The 20,681-nt window shown below is 45.8% G+C and overlaps 1 protein-coding gene across 4 annotated transcripts in view; it reads left to right on the top strand.

The window, feature by feature from the left end:
- The window catches only part of MYO10 (myosin X), a 229,358-nt gene that overhangs the window by 167,724 nt on the left and 40,953 nt on the right, over nucleotides 1-20,681 (top strand). For all 4 annotated transcript variants that reach the window (XM_078444495.2, XM_078444497.2, XM_078444491.2 and 1 more), the window contains 2 exons: nucleotides 18,679-18,803; nucleotides 18,897-19,011. In XM_078444495.2, coding sequence (XP_078300621.2) covers nucleotides 18,679-18,803; nucleotides 18,897-19,011 — 240 coding nt within the window. The remainder of the gene's footprint in view (nucleotides 1-18,678; nucleotides 18,804-18,896; nucleotides 19,012-20,681) is intronic.

Here is a 20,681-nt window from a genome sequence, read left to right as displayed (position 1 = left end):
TTGGAACACAGCATACATATTTTAAAAGTGCTCAGATCGTAAGTAGCCTGCTTTGAATGATCACTGCATGAGCCCAGAGATCGAAACAGTGGCCCACATAGGGAGGAGAGCGGTTTGGTTATGAACTTGTGGCTTTGCTTTGGTCCCTTGGCTCACTAACCCACATTCTCCTCTCTGATTCTGCCATGTTGCTGGATGATACCAAGAAATGTGCTCTGGTTGGTTCTAGGATATGTTTGTGTCCGCCCTGGAGGAGGAGACCTCCCTGTCCTCCAAGCCCTCCCACGCTCGTGACCCTGATGTCAGCCTTCCCACTCCAGCGCATGACCTCACCTTTTAATTCAGCAGAGGACTGAGAACATCTGTCATTAGCCAACTCGCCGCCCTCCTCCACAGTGCCCCATTTCTCCCTCCCTCCGTCAGGTTCTCACGACGTTCTGAGTGCTGTGTTCCTAGAACTGCCCTGTCCCAGGCCTCTTGTCTATTTGGCTGCTTCCCATGAGGCCACCAACTCGTGGTTCTCACTCTGGCCACAGGCGCTCAGTCCATGCGTTCTGTCTTTGGTTCTGACTTCTCTGACCTAGATTTGAACTCCACCGCAGCTCTGTGATGGCCATCTGGCTTTGGTATCGCGTACCAGTTCGTGTTGTCGGTGCTGACCTCTGCCGTGCTGCTGATGTGCCTTCTGGATGTTTTTGAAGCTTACCGTGTTCACCACAATAGCGTTTTAAGCTATACGGCAACCTTGCATTTCTACCAGGGATCTTGATCTTTCTGGAGCCTAAGCCCATTCCCCACTGGTGCCCCTTCCTTCCCAGGGGTAATCCTTCGTTCCTTCACAGGATCTCTTCCATCTAACCAGTGATCATACAGGCTTGTCACACACACTCGCCACCCCTCAGTCTCCCTTTGGAAAAACCTTGACTCTTAAGCAACAAGACACAGTAACTCAGCCGACTCAATATATACGTACAAGTGTCACACTTAATAAGCATTTGTTGAGAGGCTCCACAGTGTCGGGGCTTCGCGTCAATGTGTCTTCCGTTCTCTTGGTCCTTCTTCAAGGTTGCAAAATGGCTGCCATCGGGGCAACCATCCCATCTTCACAGAATATCTTCATTCAGTTCTTTTAACAGCTAGGTTTTGAGTCCCTGTGTGCCCCCTTGGGATGCATCCATCTCTGAATAAAGAAAACAAAGACTTTGTCCTCTTAGAGTAAATATTAACCTGTGAAAGGAATCGGCTTAGGAAGGAAACATCTTCCCAGGAGCCCCTCCGTAGGTTTGCCTCCCATCTCCTCTGTGCTGGTTTCTCTACTTGGTTTGAGGACCAGACAGGGCCTGTGGCTGAGCCACACCCCACAAGAACTTGGGAGAGTGCGTATCTGGCAGAGTGGATGGGTTTGCCTGGTGGGCATGGAATGACCTCCCATTCCCAGGACGGCTGCCCTGAATACAGAGGGAGTTCCGTTAGCAGGGGAGGGCTCATGGGCCCCATCAGAGAATAAAACCACAAGTGAGGAGTGGAGAGGATGAAGATGGAAAGAGGGAAATACAAAAATACCTGGGATGTATCTTGTGTACAGTTCAGAGAGCTTGTAGCAGGGATGTGAGATCAGATTTTCTGAACAGACATTTTACACTTGTAACGGTTTTGAGGAAGGAGTTCGATGAATACACTCACCTTATTTATTGAGCCTGATTTGATACTAAACAATAGAAAGGGAAATGAATCTAGTACTTAATGCAAAATTGATGTACTAACAGATTTGTGTATGCTTGGTTATCAGGAAATTTCTCATAAGCATTACCCAGCATTGTCCCTGGAATATTCTAGAACACACTACCCAACATGGTCCCTAGCATATTTTAGAACACGCTACCCAACATTGTCACTGATATATTCTAGAACACATTACCCAACATTGTCACTGGAATGTTCTAGAACAGCACTTTTCCCACTGTGGCAAAAGAGCAGTTCTTTTTTTATGATTGCCAATTTGTTGTGGACTGGTAATTTGATGGTGTGTCCGTGCCCTGTTGCTGTAAGTTCCTGAGGGCTGATTCTCAGGGGGTCCCGCTCATCATGAACTGCTACCTGTCACCAGCCACACTCGGAGTGATGCCCTTCTGGTTTTTCCGTAAGGAAAAAAGAGCAGAGAATCTCATTCCAGGTCCTGATGCTTACCAGGCACACCCCCTTGGACAAGACACTCAAATTGTATCGATTCACTTCCTTCATGTACATAAGGAAACCCTATTCCTGGCACCACCACCCCCTTGCCTTAATAGGGTTGTGTGAGGGGCGCCTGGGTGGCTCAGTCGGTTGAGGGTACAACTTCAGCTCACGTCATGATCTCACGGTTCATGGGTTCGAGCCCCGCGTCGGGCTCTGTGCTGACAGCTCAGAGCCTGGAGCCTGTTTCAGATTCTGTGTCTCCCTCTCTCTCTGCCCCTCCCCTGTTCACGCTCTTGTCTCTGTCTCAAGAATAAATAAACATTTTGTAAAAATTAAAAAAAAAAGGGTTGTGTGAGATTTGATTGAGGTAATGAAAAATCTGTGCAGAGCAGGCCACATTTAAATATTAAATACCATTATTTGCTGTTTCACTTTTAAATCAAGGAGAAAGCCATAGCTTTTTTCTTCCGTAATAATTAAATACCAGCTCTCCTTTTAACAATCCAGGGGTTCCCTTTTTGCAGAAACACGCTGCTTTCTCTCTTCCCCACATGACTGGCAGAGGGTGGCCACAGGGAAGCTCCAGGTGCCTTGTCCCCCAAGAGGGGTCTGGTGTGCAGGCCTGAAGGCTGAGAACTTCCTGCAGGTTTTCCTGGGAAGTCATGGCCCAGAGGGAGGCAGAGTTGGGGGCGTCTGCATCCGGCGTGTGCAGGAAAGGAGGGAAGGAAACCCCACAGTGTGCTGTATTCTCCACCACGGCCCTGGAGAGGAACAGAAGTCAGAGCAGCAGGTGCACGCTGTTGTTAAAAGCAGGAAACCGGAAAGGAATAAGAATGGAAGAAAGAAGCTGTGGACAGGGGCAGGTTTGCATTCTTGTAACGCAAGGAAGCGTTGGACCAGACGTTAAATACCGGTGGCTTTCAGGCTATTTGTGGGGTTGGGAAGCAGGCATGTGATGTGGGCACAATGGTAGCTACGATTCAAATGAGCAAACGTCCTACAGACACAATGAGAGGCAAAGTGCTTGTTCTGGACCCAGGGGGACTGGCCGTGAGCCGTAGCCTTTCTAAGCATTTACTGGCCAGGTTTGAGGGAGAAAGTAGATGGGAGTGCCCTCTTTCTGGCCTGTTCCCATCTAGCTTTATTACACATTCCCCCAGTGGTGCCCTTTTTTATTGTTACCATAGGTGCTGGAGATGCTGGGTTCAATGGCTTGTCAAAAAAAACCAACTGAAGGGCCTAGGAATCTTCTGGAGTGACTTTAGACACTAAATATATTAGGAAAAAAAGAAGTCCGTGCATTTTTTGTTGTTGTCTGAGAAGTCTGTTGGCAGCTCGCGCTTTATTTGAAATTAATGGATATTCCTCACGTCTGATTTCTTTAGAATCATGAGCCTTGTGTGAAATACTCATGGGGTGTCTTTCACAGTATCTGCGTGTTTTTCACCTTTGAGTCACGCATACTGTGTGCAAAGTAATATATTTTATTTCGGTCTCTGTATAAGCCTTGCATTAAAATAGTCTGACAGTTCATTTATATAAAAATATGCTCCAAGTATCAAGTGCAAATAGAACGACAATGTTAAGCCTTGCTCTTTTGCTCCGAGCCCTCATAGAGTCAGAGGCTCAGCCTGATTTATTAGAGACACACTGTCCAGTAGAAATAAAATGCGAGTCATGTTAAAAGAAGTTGGTTTTTGTGAAATGAGTTTCAATAATCTGTTTTAGCCCAGCATAGCCAAAATGTTATTCCAACATGGGATGCGTTTCAAAATTATTAATGAGGGCTTCTCTGATGTTTTTCATGCTGATTTTTGGGAAATTGGATATATAATTGTGTGCAGACCGCAGTTCGGTTTGCACCGTGGGAGTGCTTTATTTGCCGGGCTTCTTCATTCGCTCAGTGGTCAACCGCGTGCTCTTTCTGCAACTGGCAAGACAGTGAATATTTTAGGCTCTGCTATTGTCACGTGAAAGTAGTCACGGACAATGCATGGCTGTGTTCCAAGAAAACCGTATTTACAAAAACAGGTGGCAAGCCGGATGTGGCCCGCAGGACGCGGTTTGCCAACCCCTGCCCTAACTAAGTGTATTGTCTTCTCGGACTTTTAATCCTCAGAAGTTCATTTCTGTTTTGGTATGAAGTCTGCTACCAAGATATAGCTATTGTGATGAATTTCATTCAAGAATATTCAGGAAAAACGTGCCAGGAAACAAAGGCCGTGGTTCAATAATAAAAACTTTAGAAGAACCACAGGAACTCCCCACCCCGCCTCCTGAACTTGCCCCTCGCAGGGCGGACGGTGCAGCCTAGTGCTTTGTAGTGCTGGCTTGGGCCCCCCGAGACTGGTTCTGTCTCACAAGAGCTTTGTGACTCTTTGTAAGTTGCCCTCTCTGTGCCTTAGGTGTGTCCCTTAATAGAGTTGCTAAAATTAAAAGCGGGTGCCTGGCAGGCTCAGTCGGTACAGCATGCAACTCTTGATCTTCGGGTTGTGAGTTCGAGTCCCACGTTGGGTGCAGAGAGATTACTTAAAAAATTTTTAAATAGAATCTTAAAGGGCGCCTGGGTGGCCCGGTCGGTTAAGCATCTGACTTCAGTTCACGTCATGATCTCGCGGTTTGTAAGTTCAAGCCCCGCTTCTCTCTCTCCCCCTCTCTCTCGGTCACTCACTCACTTGTGCCCTCTCTCAAAAAAATAAATAAGTAAAATTAAATCTTAAAAAAAAAAGCAAAAACAAGCTAACGTTATAAAGTTAGTGTAATGTCTGGCACATGATAAGTTCCTGGTACATGAGCCTTCATTGTTGCTGCACGTAGGATTATCACTGTCGTTACCACCACCACCGTTAAGGATTCATCAATACAGACCAGAACAGGAACACGACAACTTGATCAGCCACCCGCAGGGGATCATAGCAGCTGCTGGCACAGCGTCCCTTTGGACGTGGACTTGTTGACGAGGGGAGGAGCCCCGCCCTCTGGGAACTCGATCGCAGAACCTGCAGAGATTCCGATATTAGAAGTGGTGCCTGTCCCGGTAACTGCTGTTGATGTGGCTCCGTCACCCATTCTTTGGACCTGTTCAATGAAAATACTGGCAGCTGCACTGCCTGCCTCACTGGCTGGCGGAGAACAGCACGTGCTACCTTGTATGTGAAGGACTTTGGAAGTTGCAAAGTGCCGTGCAAATGTTAGCTAGTCCCATTTCCTGAAGAGTTGTCTCTCTTTGCCTTGTATCGCACATTTAATTTGGTATCATGGGCTGGTGTAATTCATAGGGCGGTTGGAAGGACTGAGAGAGTTGCCTGTAGGACGCTTAATTCGTTGGTGGAACCAGGGCCCCTGTTCAGTGAGTAGTAGCTGCTATTTTTATTACTAAATTGGTTTAAGACACAGCCTTTTATCACAACCCATCCCTGAAGACTTCTCTCCGTCCTTTCGACTAGAAATACTATGAAAATGACCCTATTACATAGTGTGATAGATAAACTCCCAAATTTCCATGGTCTAACACACTAGAACGTAGTAGAAAATGGACAGAATTAAGTCACCAGAGTCTTCTGGTCAGTAATTACCTTCTGACTGATGAGAGTGTCAAACCAACAGTGACACTTTATGTAGATGGGAGCTGAGGGAGTCCGGCAGTGTGATGTTGTCTCTGTAACCTTGTTTCCTTAGAGGTGGAGGGTGGGGGCGGGGTTCTAAAGCTCCACGTGGGAGCGGTCACCTTCCAGGTCTCCGAGCGCCTAGCCATCGGCCGTCAGAAGTACAGGAGTGCGTTCGCCATGAGACAGAGGGACTCTGGAGGGCCAGGATGGACGTCCACACCTCCAGGAGACTCGCTCGTGTGGGGACTCTGCTGTTCCCCTTTCTTATTTCCTTTCATTCAGTGAAAGCTGAAGAGAACGCAGCAAAGGTTAGAAACCACCTAAATGTCCTCACTTAGGGAGCTGATGAAATGCTTTCTGGTGGTGATGTTGCTGTATAGCTGTGGAAAGAATGTTGGACACCTGTGTGTCCTAACGGATTTCTTTCTGAAGGGGAGAAAACCAAAATGCCTTTCTTCTTCTTCTTCTTTTTTTTTAAACAAAGTGGGTGTTTACCCGTAAGTGCTCATAGGTGTGGATATAATGCACACACAGTTGTATGTTTATGCGTGCATAGAACATACGCAGACACAGACACAGGATTTTCATCGTATGCCTTCTCCATATTTCTGATTTAAAAAAACAAAACCTTTGGGGGCGCCTGGGTGGCTCAGTTGGTTAAGCGCCGGGCTCTTGATTTTCGCTCAGGTTATAATCTCATAGTTCGTGGATTCGAGCTCCATGTCAGGCTCTATGCTGACAGCGTGGAGCCTGCCTGGGATTCTCTCTCTCTGCCTCTCCCCAACTTGAACATATGTGCATGCATGCTTTCTCTGTCTCTCTGTCTCTCTGTCTCTCTGTCTCTCTCTCTCTCTCTCTTTAGAAAATAAACTAGAAAAAAAACCTTGATGCCTTATTCTGGTATTTAACAACAACTTAATGGAGAAAATGAACCCGCCTTTATCTCCCAATTTATTTTACATCTGTCCTCAAACTATATTGGAAAGTTACTTCATATTTTGGAGCTGAACCATTTCCTATAGAAACACGTTCTGGTTATGTCACGTAAGTAGTTAAAAAACATAACTGGATGTTGAACTGTGTTTTGGGCATGTGCTATAGAAGCGTGTTTTGAGGACGGCTGGGACCTCGTGGCTGGCAGCTTTTAGAGTGCCAAGTAAGCCAACATCAGATTGGATTTTTCTGGGTGCCTGGGTGGCTCAGACGGTTAAGCGTCTGACTCTTGGTTTCAGCTCAAGTCATGATCTCACGGTTTGTGAGTTCCAGCCCCGCATTGGGCCCCATGCTGTCCATGAGGAGCCTGCTTGGGATTCTCTCTGTCCCTCCCTCCCTCGGACCCTCCCCTGCTTGTACTCTCTCTCTCTCTCAAAATAAATAAACTTAAAAACTTAAAAAAAAGAATGGAGTTTTTTGCTGTTTTCATAAATCTAGTTGGATGGAATTAGTTTTATTAAGGTTTTCTTGCAAACATTCTCTCTTGCAAACAGTGAAAAACCTGACTCCAACCATCTGCCATCCATTTAATTGTAGAGTATGAGAATTGTGACCTGTATTCCGAGGGTAGAAACTCCATCAGCTATACTACTTACGGTGCTTATGTGTAGCTTCTTTTTTGTTTGTTTGTTTGTGTATTGTTTGAGAGACAGAGTACGATCAGGGGAGGGGCAGAGAGAGGGAGACACAGAATCCGAAGCAGGCTCCAGACTCAGAGCTGGCAGCACAGAGCCCGACATGGGGCTCGAACTCACAAACATCGAGATCACGACCTGAGCCGAAGTCGAAGCTCAACCTGCTGAGCCACCTACGCTCACCTGTGTAGCTCCCTTTGCCCCTCGTCTTACAGAGCCCGTTTCCACATTTACTTAAGCCTGCCCCGCCCCAGTCCTTCAGTGAGCTTGGGTCATGGATTTGTAATACATCTAGATTCTTTTGTGACAGGACGCATTATTTCCTGGGGTCCTCCAAGCTTCACTCCTCCTGTGCTTACAATTCTCTGGATGTGGGCAAGTGTATCACGTCGTGTATCTACCATTACAGTATCATACAGAATAGTTTCACCCACCCAAAATTTCACCTGTGCTTTATTCATCCCTCCTGCCGAGCCCCCGGTGACCCCTGGAGTTTATACTCTCTCTATAGCTTTGCCTTATTCAGAATGCCATATAATTGGAATCAAATCGTACATACGTATGCTCATTTCAGATCGCTTTCATCTAGCACGGACTATTTAAGGTTCCTCTGTGTCATGGGGGAGAACTTGATAGCTCCTTTTTATAAATCTCTGAATAATATCCATTGTATGGATAAATGGACAGTTTATTTGTCCTTTCACCGACGGAAGGACATCTCGATTGCTTCTAGGTTTTGACAGTTATGAATAAAGCTGTTACAAACAGTCACTTGCAGCTTTTTGTGTGTTCGGTTCGTTGGCTGAATCCTTGAGAGAATGATTGCCAGATAATTTTTAAGACTGTGTTTAACTTTGTGAGAAACTGTCTTCCGAATTGGCTGTATGATTTTGCATCCAACCAGCTACGAATTAGCATTCTTGTCGTTCCACATCTTCGCCATCGTTGGGTCGGCTTTCTGGATTTAATCGTTCTAACAGGTGTGTGGTGCTATCTCACTATTTTAATTTGCAATTTCCCGAAACAACTGCTGTTGAGTATCTTTCCATATGCTTATTAGCCATGTCTATGTCTCCTTTGATGGTGTGTCCAGGTCTTTCCCTAATTTTTAAGTTGGACTGTTTTTTTTTTCATATTGTTCACTGCTAAGTGTCCTTCTATATGCTGGATACATTATTCTTTCAAATAAGTATTTCAAAAATAGTTTCCCACTGTGTTGGTTGTCTTCCCGTTATCTTAACAAATGTCTTTCAGAGAGAAGTTAATTTTAAGGAAATCCAACTGTCCGTTTTTCCTTTTATGTACTGTCTTCTGATAATATTTCTATGTCCTTGCTGAATAAGTACATTGGAAACTGCTATAAACAGAACCACAGTTTTATGTATGTACGTGTGTATGTTTATGTTAGAGAGAGAGACAGAGTGCGAGTGTGGGCAGAGAGACTGGGAGACAGAGGATCCGAAACAGGGTCCAGTCTCCGCACTGACAGCAGAGAGTCCGATATGAGGCTTGAACTCAGGAACCACAAGATCATGACCTGAGCCGAAGTCAGACACTTAACTGATTGAGCCACCCGGGCACCCCCATAATTTAATTTACGCAGTACAGTAGTATAAGTGTATATGTATCTTATGTCCCGTCCAATTTAGTTATGAATTCATAAAATTCAGCTCCTCCCTTGAAAGAATGCATCACCAAATGGGGACTTCACACAGATATGTCTAATGGACGTGCAGAAATGCATGACGTGGAAAAGTGCATGGTCAAGGTCACATCCTAAGACAAGTTTCACGTGTGCCACCAAGGAAAGGGAGGTGACAGATGTTGGCAGATGCACTAGGAACAGATTTCTTTATTGAGGGGGCTATGTTTGAGAGACCCCTCAAAGGTCCATGAAACTCAACAGTGGGAGACAACAGAACATTCTGGTGGTGGGGCTGGCTCCAGCTGACTGCATGGAAGACTGGAGCTGTATTGTGGGCCCTTGAATGTGAAATGGAAGGTTTGTCTCAGTTTGGTATGTGCTGGCTAAAGCTATGGCTTAGGAGGATTGTGTGTGTGTGTGTGTGTGTGTGTGTGTGTGTGTGTGTGTGTTACTTGTTCTAGTTTGGTATGTGCTGGCTAAAGCTATGGCTTAGGAGGATTGTGTGTGTGTGTGTGTGTGTGTGTGTGTGTGTGTGTGTGTGTTACTTGTTCTAGTTTGGTATGTGCTGGCTAAAGCTATGGCTTAGGAGGATTGTGTGTGTGTGTGTGTGTGTGTGTGTGTGTGTGTGTGTGTGTGTGTTACTTGTTCTAGCTCCTCTCCTGTTGAGTAGTTGGCGTTTGCATGGATCTGAGGTGAACACAGCAGCTTCCCGCTGTCGTGGTTTGGCTTTTCCTGCTCAGGGTGGTGACTGCGCTTCAGTAATGTGAAGGCTGTGCCTGGTGAGGGAGAACTTTCCACGCTTTATACTCTGACCTCCAGGACTGACTCGCAGCCTTAGCCAGTCACGTGACCGAGTTGCTGCCTGTTCCTCACCTGGGAGGGGGGCTGCGTCTTTTCCTGGGAGAATTTGGTTTCTGCCTCTTGGCTCAAAATGTGAAAATTAGCAAGTGGCAACAACTGTGTAAAATGTTTCACAGCCCAGGGTGAAATGACAGAGGTAATTACGGACAAAGAAGTTTTGTCGCTGGTTTAATTGGCTTTTGTTTATTGCCTGTTCAAGGTCAGGAAGATTATATAGGCTGCTTTAGTAACCATGCTTTTGAAAACTCTTCAAAGCACGATAAACTTCTGTTCAATATTTATTAACTGCTTTTGGGAGTCTGATGTAGCGAACACAGCGAATAAAGATTGAGAGGCGTGGCATCTTTTTAAATTATTTTTATTTATTTATTTTTTTGGTTAATGAGTAAGGTGGACAAGAGCCCTATTGTAAGACTTTCTCAGTCATTATAGGGGTGGGAATGATGTGTTTTTAGTGTAACATAATCGACCTAGCAAGCTTTTCTGCAATCTCTGATTTTCTAAAGTTGAAGAAGGGTTATTGGAGGTAGGATTTGTTTGTTTTAATTTAAAGAAAAATCTTGTTTAATGTTTTTATTTATTTTTGAGAGAGAGAGAGAGAAACCGAGCTTGAGTAGGGGAGGGGCAGAGAGAGAGGGAGACACAGAATCTGAAGCAGGCTCCAGGCTCTGAGTTGACCGCAGAGAGCCGGATGCAGGGCTCAAACTTGTGAACAAAGACAAGGTCAGGATCCATTAAAAAAAATATGAGAAAAAGTAGAACTCTTTAATTTTAGAATATTATACTACTCACTTGGAGAAACAGTCTACCAGAAGGGGTGGGAGATTAACTCCTATAAGATAGAAAGCTAAAAAATTTTTTTCTATTAAGCTGCTAACAGCAGTAAGGCACTTGTTGGTATGACGCTCAGATCTTGTCTGATTTTTCTGTGCTCCGAGGACCTAGATCGTTGGGCCTGGGGCTCTCCGCCATGTTGCATTCTAAGCAGATTGGAGCCAAAGCGAGGCCTGCATTGGTTGAGTCCAGGGAGGGACAAGTGCATCGCATGATGTTACCTGTATGGTTGCCCTCAGTCTATGGAAAGTTGTTTGTTTTTTTAATGTTTGTTTATTTTTGAGAGAGAGTGGGGGAGAGGAGCAGAGAGAGAGTGAGAATGTGAAACAGGCTCCAGGCTCCAAGCTGTCATCACAGGGCTTGAACTCCCTAACTGTGAGATCATGACCTGAGCCAAAGTCCGATGCTTAACCAACTTAGCCACCCAGACGGCCCTGGAAGGTCCTTAATAAATACATTTGACGGATTAAGAAATAATGTCCGCTTTTACCTAATCTTCAAGACATTATGACCCTGTCAAGTGGTTAGTTATTAATACCTTGAGTAATTTAAGTATTTCCAAAATAGGGAGGGAAGGGCTCATTCTAGAAATAAATTATAGCCAGTGTTCAGAGGCATCCACACGAGTTACCTAGTTGTATTTGGTATTTGTCATTAAAGCAAAAGTCGTCATTATGAAGTACGTTATCCCAGGTGGGCCTGTTCCATGGGGTGTAGCTCAGTGCATTCCGAGTGTGTCTGTGCACTGTTGTGTACTGACTCTTCTGGAACATCCGGCCGTGGCAGGTACCCAGGGAAGAAGAAATGCAAGTTTAGGTGTAACCGTGAGGGGGTCAGAGAACACTGCACGGTCTGTTCGTCATCTGAGGCTCTTAAGGATGTCATCAGCCTCTCACCACCTGTGTTAATGGGACCACAGTGACCAAAGATGGATTTGCTCACAGTTTGCCATTTCACTTTCCGAAATTTTCTCTGTTCACTAGCCATGTCGATATATGCGGCTGAACTCACAGCGTGGTGAACCAGTTTCTGATCTACGTTCCCCTTGAAGCTGTGATGATTGCATCATCTGTATTTAGACCAAGTCAGCACCTGCAGGGTGGTCCCTGAGGCCTCTCCTAATGCTGACATCCTCAGATGTCTCTGTATTCCCAGAAGATGGGATGCTCCTGGGATGTAGGGCACATTTTCTGCTTAGACTCCATCCTCCTCTTTTCCCTGAAGAAGTTTGCAGCTTATTCCTTTGAGAATTGTACCCTATGAAAATACGCCTCCGATTTTATAACACTTCGGTAGGAAAATGATGTGTACAAGTTTTTTGTTGTTGTTTTTAAGATCCTCTTTTTAAGCAATCTCCGTATCCATTGTGGGGCTTGAACTCCCAGCCCCGAGATCGAGAGTCGCAAGCTCGGGGTGCCTGGGTGGCCCAGTCGGTTAAGCGTCTGGCTTCAGCTCAGGCCATGATCTCGCAATCTGTGGGTTCAAGCCCTGCTTCGGGCTCCATGCTGACAGCTCGGAGCCTGGAGCCTGCTTCCGATTCTGTCTCCCTCTCTCTCTGCCCTTCCCATGCTCATCTTCTGTCTCTCTATCTCTCAATAATAAATAAACATTTTTTTTTTTTTAAAAAGGCATCGTAAGCTCTATGGACCAAACCAGGCAGGTGTCCCTGTTGTGTACAATTTTGATTCATATACTAGTTTTTGGGAATGCTAAGCTCTTTGAGACTTAATTTTCTAACTCTTTGATTTAAGGAAGTATTAAAACGAGCTTGACCAGGTCATGGAGACTTGCTCACTGTAGTTTCCTCATCTACAAAATAGAATCCTCTACCCTTCTAACCACCCCGTCCCCCCAGTAGAGAAGTATCTTCTCCCTGAAGTACCAGCCGGCCCCCGCCAAACTCCCTGGGCCCGTGGGTGGCAGGCCAGGTTCCCACTCTGCCTGACTTCTCAGGGCTCCTCTGCTGGTTTCTGAGAGATCTCTCGAATGCAGAGAAACACTAGGCCTTTGAGGATGCACCAATCATGAACTCACTGTATTTTCTGCGGTAAGCACAGACTGAGTGTCCTTGAACTACAGACAGGCAGCTATTTCCAAGTCTGCTTTCATACTTCTTAGGATCTTTATGCAATATTTACAGAATTATGAAGGGCGAGGTAATGTTCAGGGTAATCAGATGCATTAACTTATAAATGCATTTATTTCTGGCTCCAGTTGTGAAGCGTCTCCCCTGCCCTGGCCCTGTTTATCAGCACCTCGCTTGGCCTTTATTTCGATCTGAAGCTGCAGAAGGTCAGGCTTCCTTGTAATTGGATTTAGGGGAGGTCTTACTTAGCACGCTCTGCTGTCAGTCATTTGTTTTGTCTAGGAATTCTGAAATCTTATTTTTTAAGATTGTAGGGGCCAAAAATTTTTCTGATTTTTTTTTTTTTTTTTTTAAATAATTGAACCACCTGAAACTAAATACATTCGATCCTGTCTCGGGTTTTTTTGTATATTCGTGGATAAGTGCAACCATCACCGCCGTGTTAGAACTTTTCCATCACCTCACAAGGAAACCTCCTACCATTGGCTATCCCCTCCCTCTGCTCCCCCTGCCCCCCCCCCGCCCCCACCGTTTCCACCAGCCCTAAACACCCTCTATTCTGTCTCTGCAAAGTTACCTTTCTGGACATGTCACATGAATGGAATCCAATAATGTGCACATGGTTTCTTGTGACTGGCTTCTTCCACTTAGTAGAAAGTTCTAACGGTTCATATAGCCCGTATTGGGGCTTCATTCCTTTTTATGGCCAAATGATATGCCATTGTGTGAATAGATGTACTATATTGTGTTTATCCATTCACCAACTTGGGGTTTGTTTTAATATTTTTTTAAAGTAATCTACACCCTACGTGGGGCTCAAATTCACAACCCTAAGATCAAGAGTCGCATGCTGTACCAACTGAGCCAGCCAAGCACCCTTATCCATTCATTTGTTGATGGACATTTAGGTTGTTTCTACTTTAAAGTATCCTTCCAGTAGCTTCGCACTTGGGTCTCCCTGTTTCTCTTTCCCTTCTTCGCTCTATTCCATGCAGGACTTCTAGATTCTACTCGATATCTGGGTTTTTACCTTGTAAAAAAAATATATACTATTCATTAAATATCTTCAAAAACCTATAGCCATATAGAAAAATAGTCATATTGTATATATGTGGCTATTTCCTTCTTTCAGTGCAGCCCAACTTTTTCATTCTCTCTTTTCTCAGCAGTCTTTCTTCCCGGCACCCATAAGCCCCCTACTAGGTAACGAGCTAGCATGTGTCTTCCTGTGCTCTTCTGCATGTGTGGTATCTAGACTTAGGCAGGAATACCTCAGAGATACTGCAGTTTTGGTTCCAGACCACCGCAGTCAAGTGAACGTCACAAAAACCGAACCAAATGAATTGTTTGGTGTCCCACTGCATAGAAAACTTAGGTTTATACTATACTGTAGTCTATTGAGTGTGCAATAAAGAAAAGGAAAATAGACAAATGGGGGGGGAGTGTATTTATCTTAATTTAAAAATGCCTTATTGCTAAAAAAGAAAAAAATGCAAAGCATCATCTGAGCTCAGAGCAAGTCATAATCATCGCAACGAAAAAGTTTGAAATATCGCAAGAATTCCCAAAACGGGCCACAGAGACAAAGTGAGCAAATACTATTGGAAAAAGGGTGCCGACAGATTTGATACAGCTTTGCCACAAGCCTTCAATTTGTTTTCAAAAAAAAACAACACAACACAGTACCTGTGAAGCAGGATAAAGTGAGGTGTGCCTGCGTAATCGTGGGCACCTAATAAATAGGGGTTTTGGTTTTTTTGGTTTTGGGTTGTTTTTTGTTGTGGTGGTGAGGTCATCGTATACATACTTCTCCGCATCGCTTCTCAACCTTGCAAAAAGGACGGAGAGTCAACTGGTACATCTGTCATTGGGTCTTGTATCTAATGGCTGCATAATATTTCGTGATGTGCACGAAACATACTTGGCGATCCGTCTGGTCTTGTTTCCGGTTTTGCCACTGCCCGCGAAGGGATCCTTCTACACCTGGGTCTGACCGCATTCATCTCGTGCTCTAAGCCTCCACTGGCCCCTTATCTTAAAAACCATTGTCATCGACGTTGGACGCAGGAAGCACAGCAGCCCAGCTCCACTGCGCCCCCCTCTGTCCCAGCCTGCCTACTGGCCATGCCGGCTTCTCTTTCTGCCTCTTAGCTATGGTTCTGCCTCCTGTGAGGACCGCCCCTTCCCCTGCAGGGGTGAATGACTAGAAGCTGTCTGAGCCCAAACTCCGGGTCAGACCTGGGTTCCAATTGTGTGCCACCTGTAGCCCCTCATGCTTTTCTTTCCTCTCTGTTCCCAAGGAACTTAATTTCAATTTTTGATATGGTTTCATATTAAGCTTTCTATTTTATGAGGAGTTGAGGATTGGCATACATAGCACCCTTCCAAGTTTAAGGGTCCTGGGAAGCAGAATCCAGGCCCTGTGAGGCTATGTGTGTGTGGACAGGGGCCTAAGGGAAGTCTCTGTAACTTCCTCTCAATTGCTATGAACCTAAAAGTGCTTCTTTTTGTTTTTGTTTTTTTTTTAACGTTCATTTATTTTTGAAAGAGAGAGAGAGCTGGGGAGGGGCAGAGAGAGGGGGGGACAGAGGATCTGAAGCAGGCTCTGCTGACAGCAGTGAGCCCCGTGTGGGGCTTGAACTCACGAACTGTGAGATCATGACCTGAGCCAAACTCAGACACTCACCCAACGGAGCAAGCCAGGCACCCCCTAGAACTGCTTTTTTAAAAATTAAATGATAGTTTTCGAACAGAGAGGGGGGGCCAACCATAAGAGACTCTTAACTACAGAGAACAAACTGAGGGTCGATGGGGGGGATGCGGGAGAGAGAGGAGAAGGGGGGATGGGCATTGTGGAGGACATTTGTTGGGATGAGCACTGGGTGTTGTATGTAAGCGATGAATCATGGGAATCTACCCCCGAAACCAAGAACACACTGTATACGTTGTATGTTAGCCGACTTGACGTAAGTTATATTTAAAAAACAATAAGAAAAAAATAATAAAATTAAATGTTTAACAACAGTTACAGAGACAGTGAGAAGATTAGTGTATGCCCGGGGTTTGGGAGGGGTAGAGATGAGTAGGTGAAGCACAGAGGACTTACAGGGCAGAGAAACTATTCTGCATCATCCTCTAATGGTGGGTGTATGTCCTTACACATCAAAACCCTTCGAATGCACAAGACTAAGCCCTGTGATGTAAACTGGGGACCCTAGCTGGTGATGAGGTGTCAGTGCGGATTCATCAGCTGTAACAAATGCACCACTGTGGTGGGGGATGTTGATTAAAGGGAAAAATAAATCATCTAGCCCCACTTTTTTTTTTTTTTTTTTAATCTTCCTCCAGCGTGATTCATGGAACCATGCACATAACAGGTGTTTAAAGACCAGCTGGTTTCCTGCTTTATAGCTGTTCCTTCCAAAGCCCATGTTATGGGTTGCCATCCAAACTTCCCCGTTTCGTACTTTGCAGGCAGTCTCTGTCAGCAAGGACTCTGGTTCTGGGAAATTAGTTACCAGCAAAGACCAATGTGCACTGGTGAAGTTTTGAAAGGCACATGCCTTTAAGTTGTGATTTGTCCAGCCCCCAGCTGTGTCATCTTTGAGCATTAAATTCCCCGGGGAAGGAAGCTGAAACTAAAAAGAGAACCAGTGGAAATACAGGCTTACCCCCTCCTCGCGATTGCTGTGTGGGTTGCCCGTGGCGACAATCTGCCTGTGGGTCCCCCCTTTCCTGGTTAAATTACGAGGAAAGGGGCAGAAACACAATCGCGCTGGGAGCCTGGAAAGAGTGGCCGCTCCTGGTGGCTCCCTCCCTCCCTGGGCTGTATGAAATCCTACAACCACACCACACTAATTAGCCCCAGAATGGAAGGGGTTGTCATGGCGACCGAGCACTTTTTAAAGCACAGGAATGGTGTTCATTATTGTTCAGTGTCTTTAGCTGTGGCGGAAAGGTCAGTGTGGCAGTCGGTTTCCATATGAATTTTGGCCCGAGAGCCAAGCTGAAGGTGGAATGTTCCTCGGAGAGGCTGAAGATGGTGAGTGTGGCCGAACTTTCTGGATGGGGCGTCACTTTTGTGATATTTTTTTAGGACGTTCTAGGAACTGGTGCCGAGCTAAGGAATCGTGTGGACTTTGTTAAATGGGGATGGGAAGACAAGAGGCGAGGAGAAACAGTATGGGTCAGGAGTGGGGAGAGCTTGAGAGAGGGATCGAGAAAAGTCTTTGAGCGTCGTGTGATTAAATATTAAATCAGTAGGTGTCTTTGACTACGAATTTAACAAAGTTGACTAAGTCTGATGCATTATTCCGTGCTTTTTAATTTTAGCTCTATGCTAATCTTCGTGCATTGCAACTGCTCAGATTATATTCCCAAATATATATAACAGAAGCATTTTAACCAAATACTTCCAGAACTGTTGCCTCTCTCCATTCTTGTTTTTTTTTTTTTTAACGTAACGATAGGTGTAAGAGTAACCAAGGGTAATTTAATTTTGTTTTTGTATTTTTATGTTTTTCTTTTCTAAGAATGTTTAAATAACGAAGACAAAAAACTAGTGAGCCACAATTTTTTGGATGTTTGCCCTAACTTATTGGCTGTACTCGGCCAGAATACTGCTGAGTAAAGACAAGTTGACCACATTGTTTGTAGAAGAAACTAAATTAAATATAAGAGAAGTCAGCCTGCTGGAGATGATGGCAGGCTGTTCCATCAAAAGCCGTAGGGGAGATTTGCAGAACATTCTTCACATTTATTCTTAGCTAGTTTGGGAAGTGTACAGGATAACATGGCTTTAAGCCTAAATTTGTGTTAATGACTGCCTTTATGGGGATCGCAAATTTAAGTCACTTTCTCTTTTTTTTTCTTCTTTCTGCACTTTGTAACAGTATACTTACATTCTCTGGCCCTGGTTTTCAGTCACTTTGTTCACAGTTGTGTAGGATAACAAAATACAAATTAATTAAAGGGGACGGCTGTTTAGACTGAAAAACAAATCACTGCCCAAAAGGCCGTAAGTGGGAAATGGCCTACTTTCGGGCTTTACTCTGAAAGACTATTGTCCTGTCTTCACTGCCAGTTTGTTTGGTAACTTGAGTGGATAGGAGAATACATTTCAGAACATTAAGTCTTGGTCTGATTTTTGTGTTTGGTTTGCATTTTCTGGGATTAATTTACCGAGTGAGCATCGTGTAGAACCCTGAATAAATGGAGTATTTGACTAGATACCGAGAAAATTACAATTCTTTTTCATTTTTGTCTCTTTGGTCCACTGGTGCACTCTCTTTCTCCCCACTCCCCACCCCCAACCTCGCCCACCCCTCCCTCAGCCCCTCACTGGGTCACGATATTCTCTGGCAAAAAAAATCCCTTTCAGTGCCTTGAAAATGAAGTTCAAAACGTAAATAAAGTCACATCTGGATGACACTTTAGGTTCTTTGAAAAGCAGTATGAAACATGGTGGTATGTTTGATGATAGTTAAAACGGAGATTTGCACGTGGATATTAATACCAGGAAGTTATCGGTCTCTGTTAAGATACAGTGGTGTCGTGGTTATATTAAGAAATAGTATTGACCGTATTTATCGATGACAGGATGTGAAGTCTAGGACTTAGAGAATTCAAGGGCAGGGAGTAAGGGCTCGTGGAGGGAGCTGGCAGGATTGACAAGGTGGTGGCCCTTGAAGCCAGGTGATGGGTACCTGGGGGTGGGGTTCACTTTCTAGTCTGTATTTTTATGCAGGTTTCTGTGTGTGTGTGTGTGTGTCTGGATCTGTGTGTGCAAAACGGTGACGGGGTGGCCTCGTTAATGTGTCCCCGTCTCGCACGTTTCAGATGCCAGACCAGTTTGACCAGGCGGTTGTGCTAAACCAGCTGCGATACTCGGGGATGCTGGAGACGGTGAGGATCCGGAAAGCCGGGTATGCGGTCCGAAGGCCCTTCCAGGATTTTTACAAAAGGCAAGGCAGGGCCGAATAGATGCTCTTTCTTTTCTGAGGGGCCAGGAAGAGAGCCGTCGTAGGAAGGTGACGCCGGGCGTGTTTCTGTTGCAGGTATAAAGTGCTGATGAGGAACGTGGCTGTGCCCGAGGACATCCGGGGGAAGTGCACGGCCCTGCTGCAGCTCTACGATTCGTCCAACAGCGAGTGGCAGCTGGGGAAGACCAAGGTGAGGTCGCAGAGAAAGCACGATCATGCCCCCAAACCCCTGAGCACCTGTTCTGTGCCCCTGCTAACCAACCACGTTTTGACTTGGGGGAGATAGGCTGCCATACTTCCATCCTCTTGTCCCCCGGACGGTTAATATTTTACCTGAAGTCCTTGGCTTTCTAGGAACTCCGTTTTCTGGAACATCGGCTCCTGAGTGCGTAGGCGTGTGTTTTCATTCAGGCAGTCAGTCGGCCAGTTTTGGCCGATGAGCGGTTCGGTGCCATGAGATGCTGGGCTCTGACTTCCAGGAACGGAGACCCCAGACCCTCGTAACTGTTGATAATTCCGCTGCTGAATGCTGTCCTGACACCCCAGGAGCCGTCGTGCGGGAGACCAGCCGGCAGTCTGAAATCCCATCGGGCTGACACAAATCCGGTCCAGAAAACCAAGAGAATTCCATTTTCTGAACGTGCTGGTGTGGCTGACGTGGGGCCTTGACCCCTTATTCCAGACAGGAGCTGAACGGCAGGCAGTTGGGCCCCGATGGCAAAAATTAGCCATAAAATCAGCGGTGTGACCTGTTCTCCCTGTATCCGGGAACTGCCAGAAACCTCATTTGCCTTTCTGCTCCTGTTTCCTCACTCTGCTCGTGGGCCCCATCACACGGGGAAGACAGAGATGTGACTCGGGGCGCAGAAAGGCAGGCTGCTGGGGGGTTCGACCTTTGACTATATGCATGTCGTCAAAGGTAAGATGTGGTCCTCCTGTCTGATCGACCTGACCCGAGAGGCTGTGTAGCACCAGGAAAGTATGTTAAAGTTTCTACTCCTATATGTTGTTTGTTTTGGGTTTTGTTTTTTTTTTTTTATGTTCATTAATTTTTTTTTTTAATGTTTATTTTTGGGAGAGGGAGAGGGCATGAGCAGGCACAGAGACAGGGAGACGCGGAACCCAAAGCAGGCTCCAGGCTCCAGCTGTCAGCACAGAGCCTGATGCAGGGCTCGAACCCCCAAACGGCGAGATCCTGACCTGAACTGGAGTCGGACGCTTAACCCCCTGAGCCACCCAGGCGCCTCTTAATGTTCATTTATTTTTGAGATCGCAAGCGAGGGAGGGGCAGAGAGAGGGAGGGTGAGAATCTCAGTCAGGCTCCCCGTGGGACAGCCACAGAGCCCTGTGCAGGGCTCAAGCCACAAGACCATTAACCAAGCCAAAATCAAGAGTCAGACACCAAACTGACTGAGCCACCCAGGTGCCCCCTGTGACATTCTTTTTAGCCAAAAAATCTTTAAGAAAAGGGAGGGCACCTGGGTGGCTCAGGTGATTAAACTTCCAGCTTGGGCTCCAGTCACGATCTCACAGTTTTGTGAGTTTGAGCCCTGCATCGGGCTCTCTGCTCTCAGCACAGAGCCTGCTTCAGAGTCTCTGTTCCCTTCTCTCTCTCTCTGCTCCTCCCCCACTTGCGCTGTCTCTCGCTCAAAAATAAATAAACATTGAAAAAAAAAAAGGGTGGGAGTGGGGGAAGGAGAATGATTGACTGTCCTGGTCCATTCGGGCTGTTGTAACAAAATACCACTGACTTAAAGAACAGACATTTATTTACCACAACTTCGGAGGCTGGATGTCTGAGAGCAGGGTGCCAGTGAGTTCAGGTTCTGGTGAGGGGCCTCTTCCTGTGTCCGCACATGG

The sequence above is a fragment of the Panthera onca genome, chromosome A1 (genome assembly GCF_046562875.1).
Source record: "Panthera onca isolate mPanOnc1 chromosome A1, mPanOnc1 haplotype 2, whole genome shotgun sequence".
Classification (NCBI taxonomy): domain Eukaryota; kingdom Metazoa; phylum Chordata; class Mammalia; order Carnivora; family Felidae; genus Panthera; species Panthera onca.
Note: the sequence above shows the minus strand (reverse complement) of the source record. Positions and strands in the feature narration are given on the sequence as shown.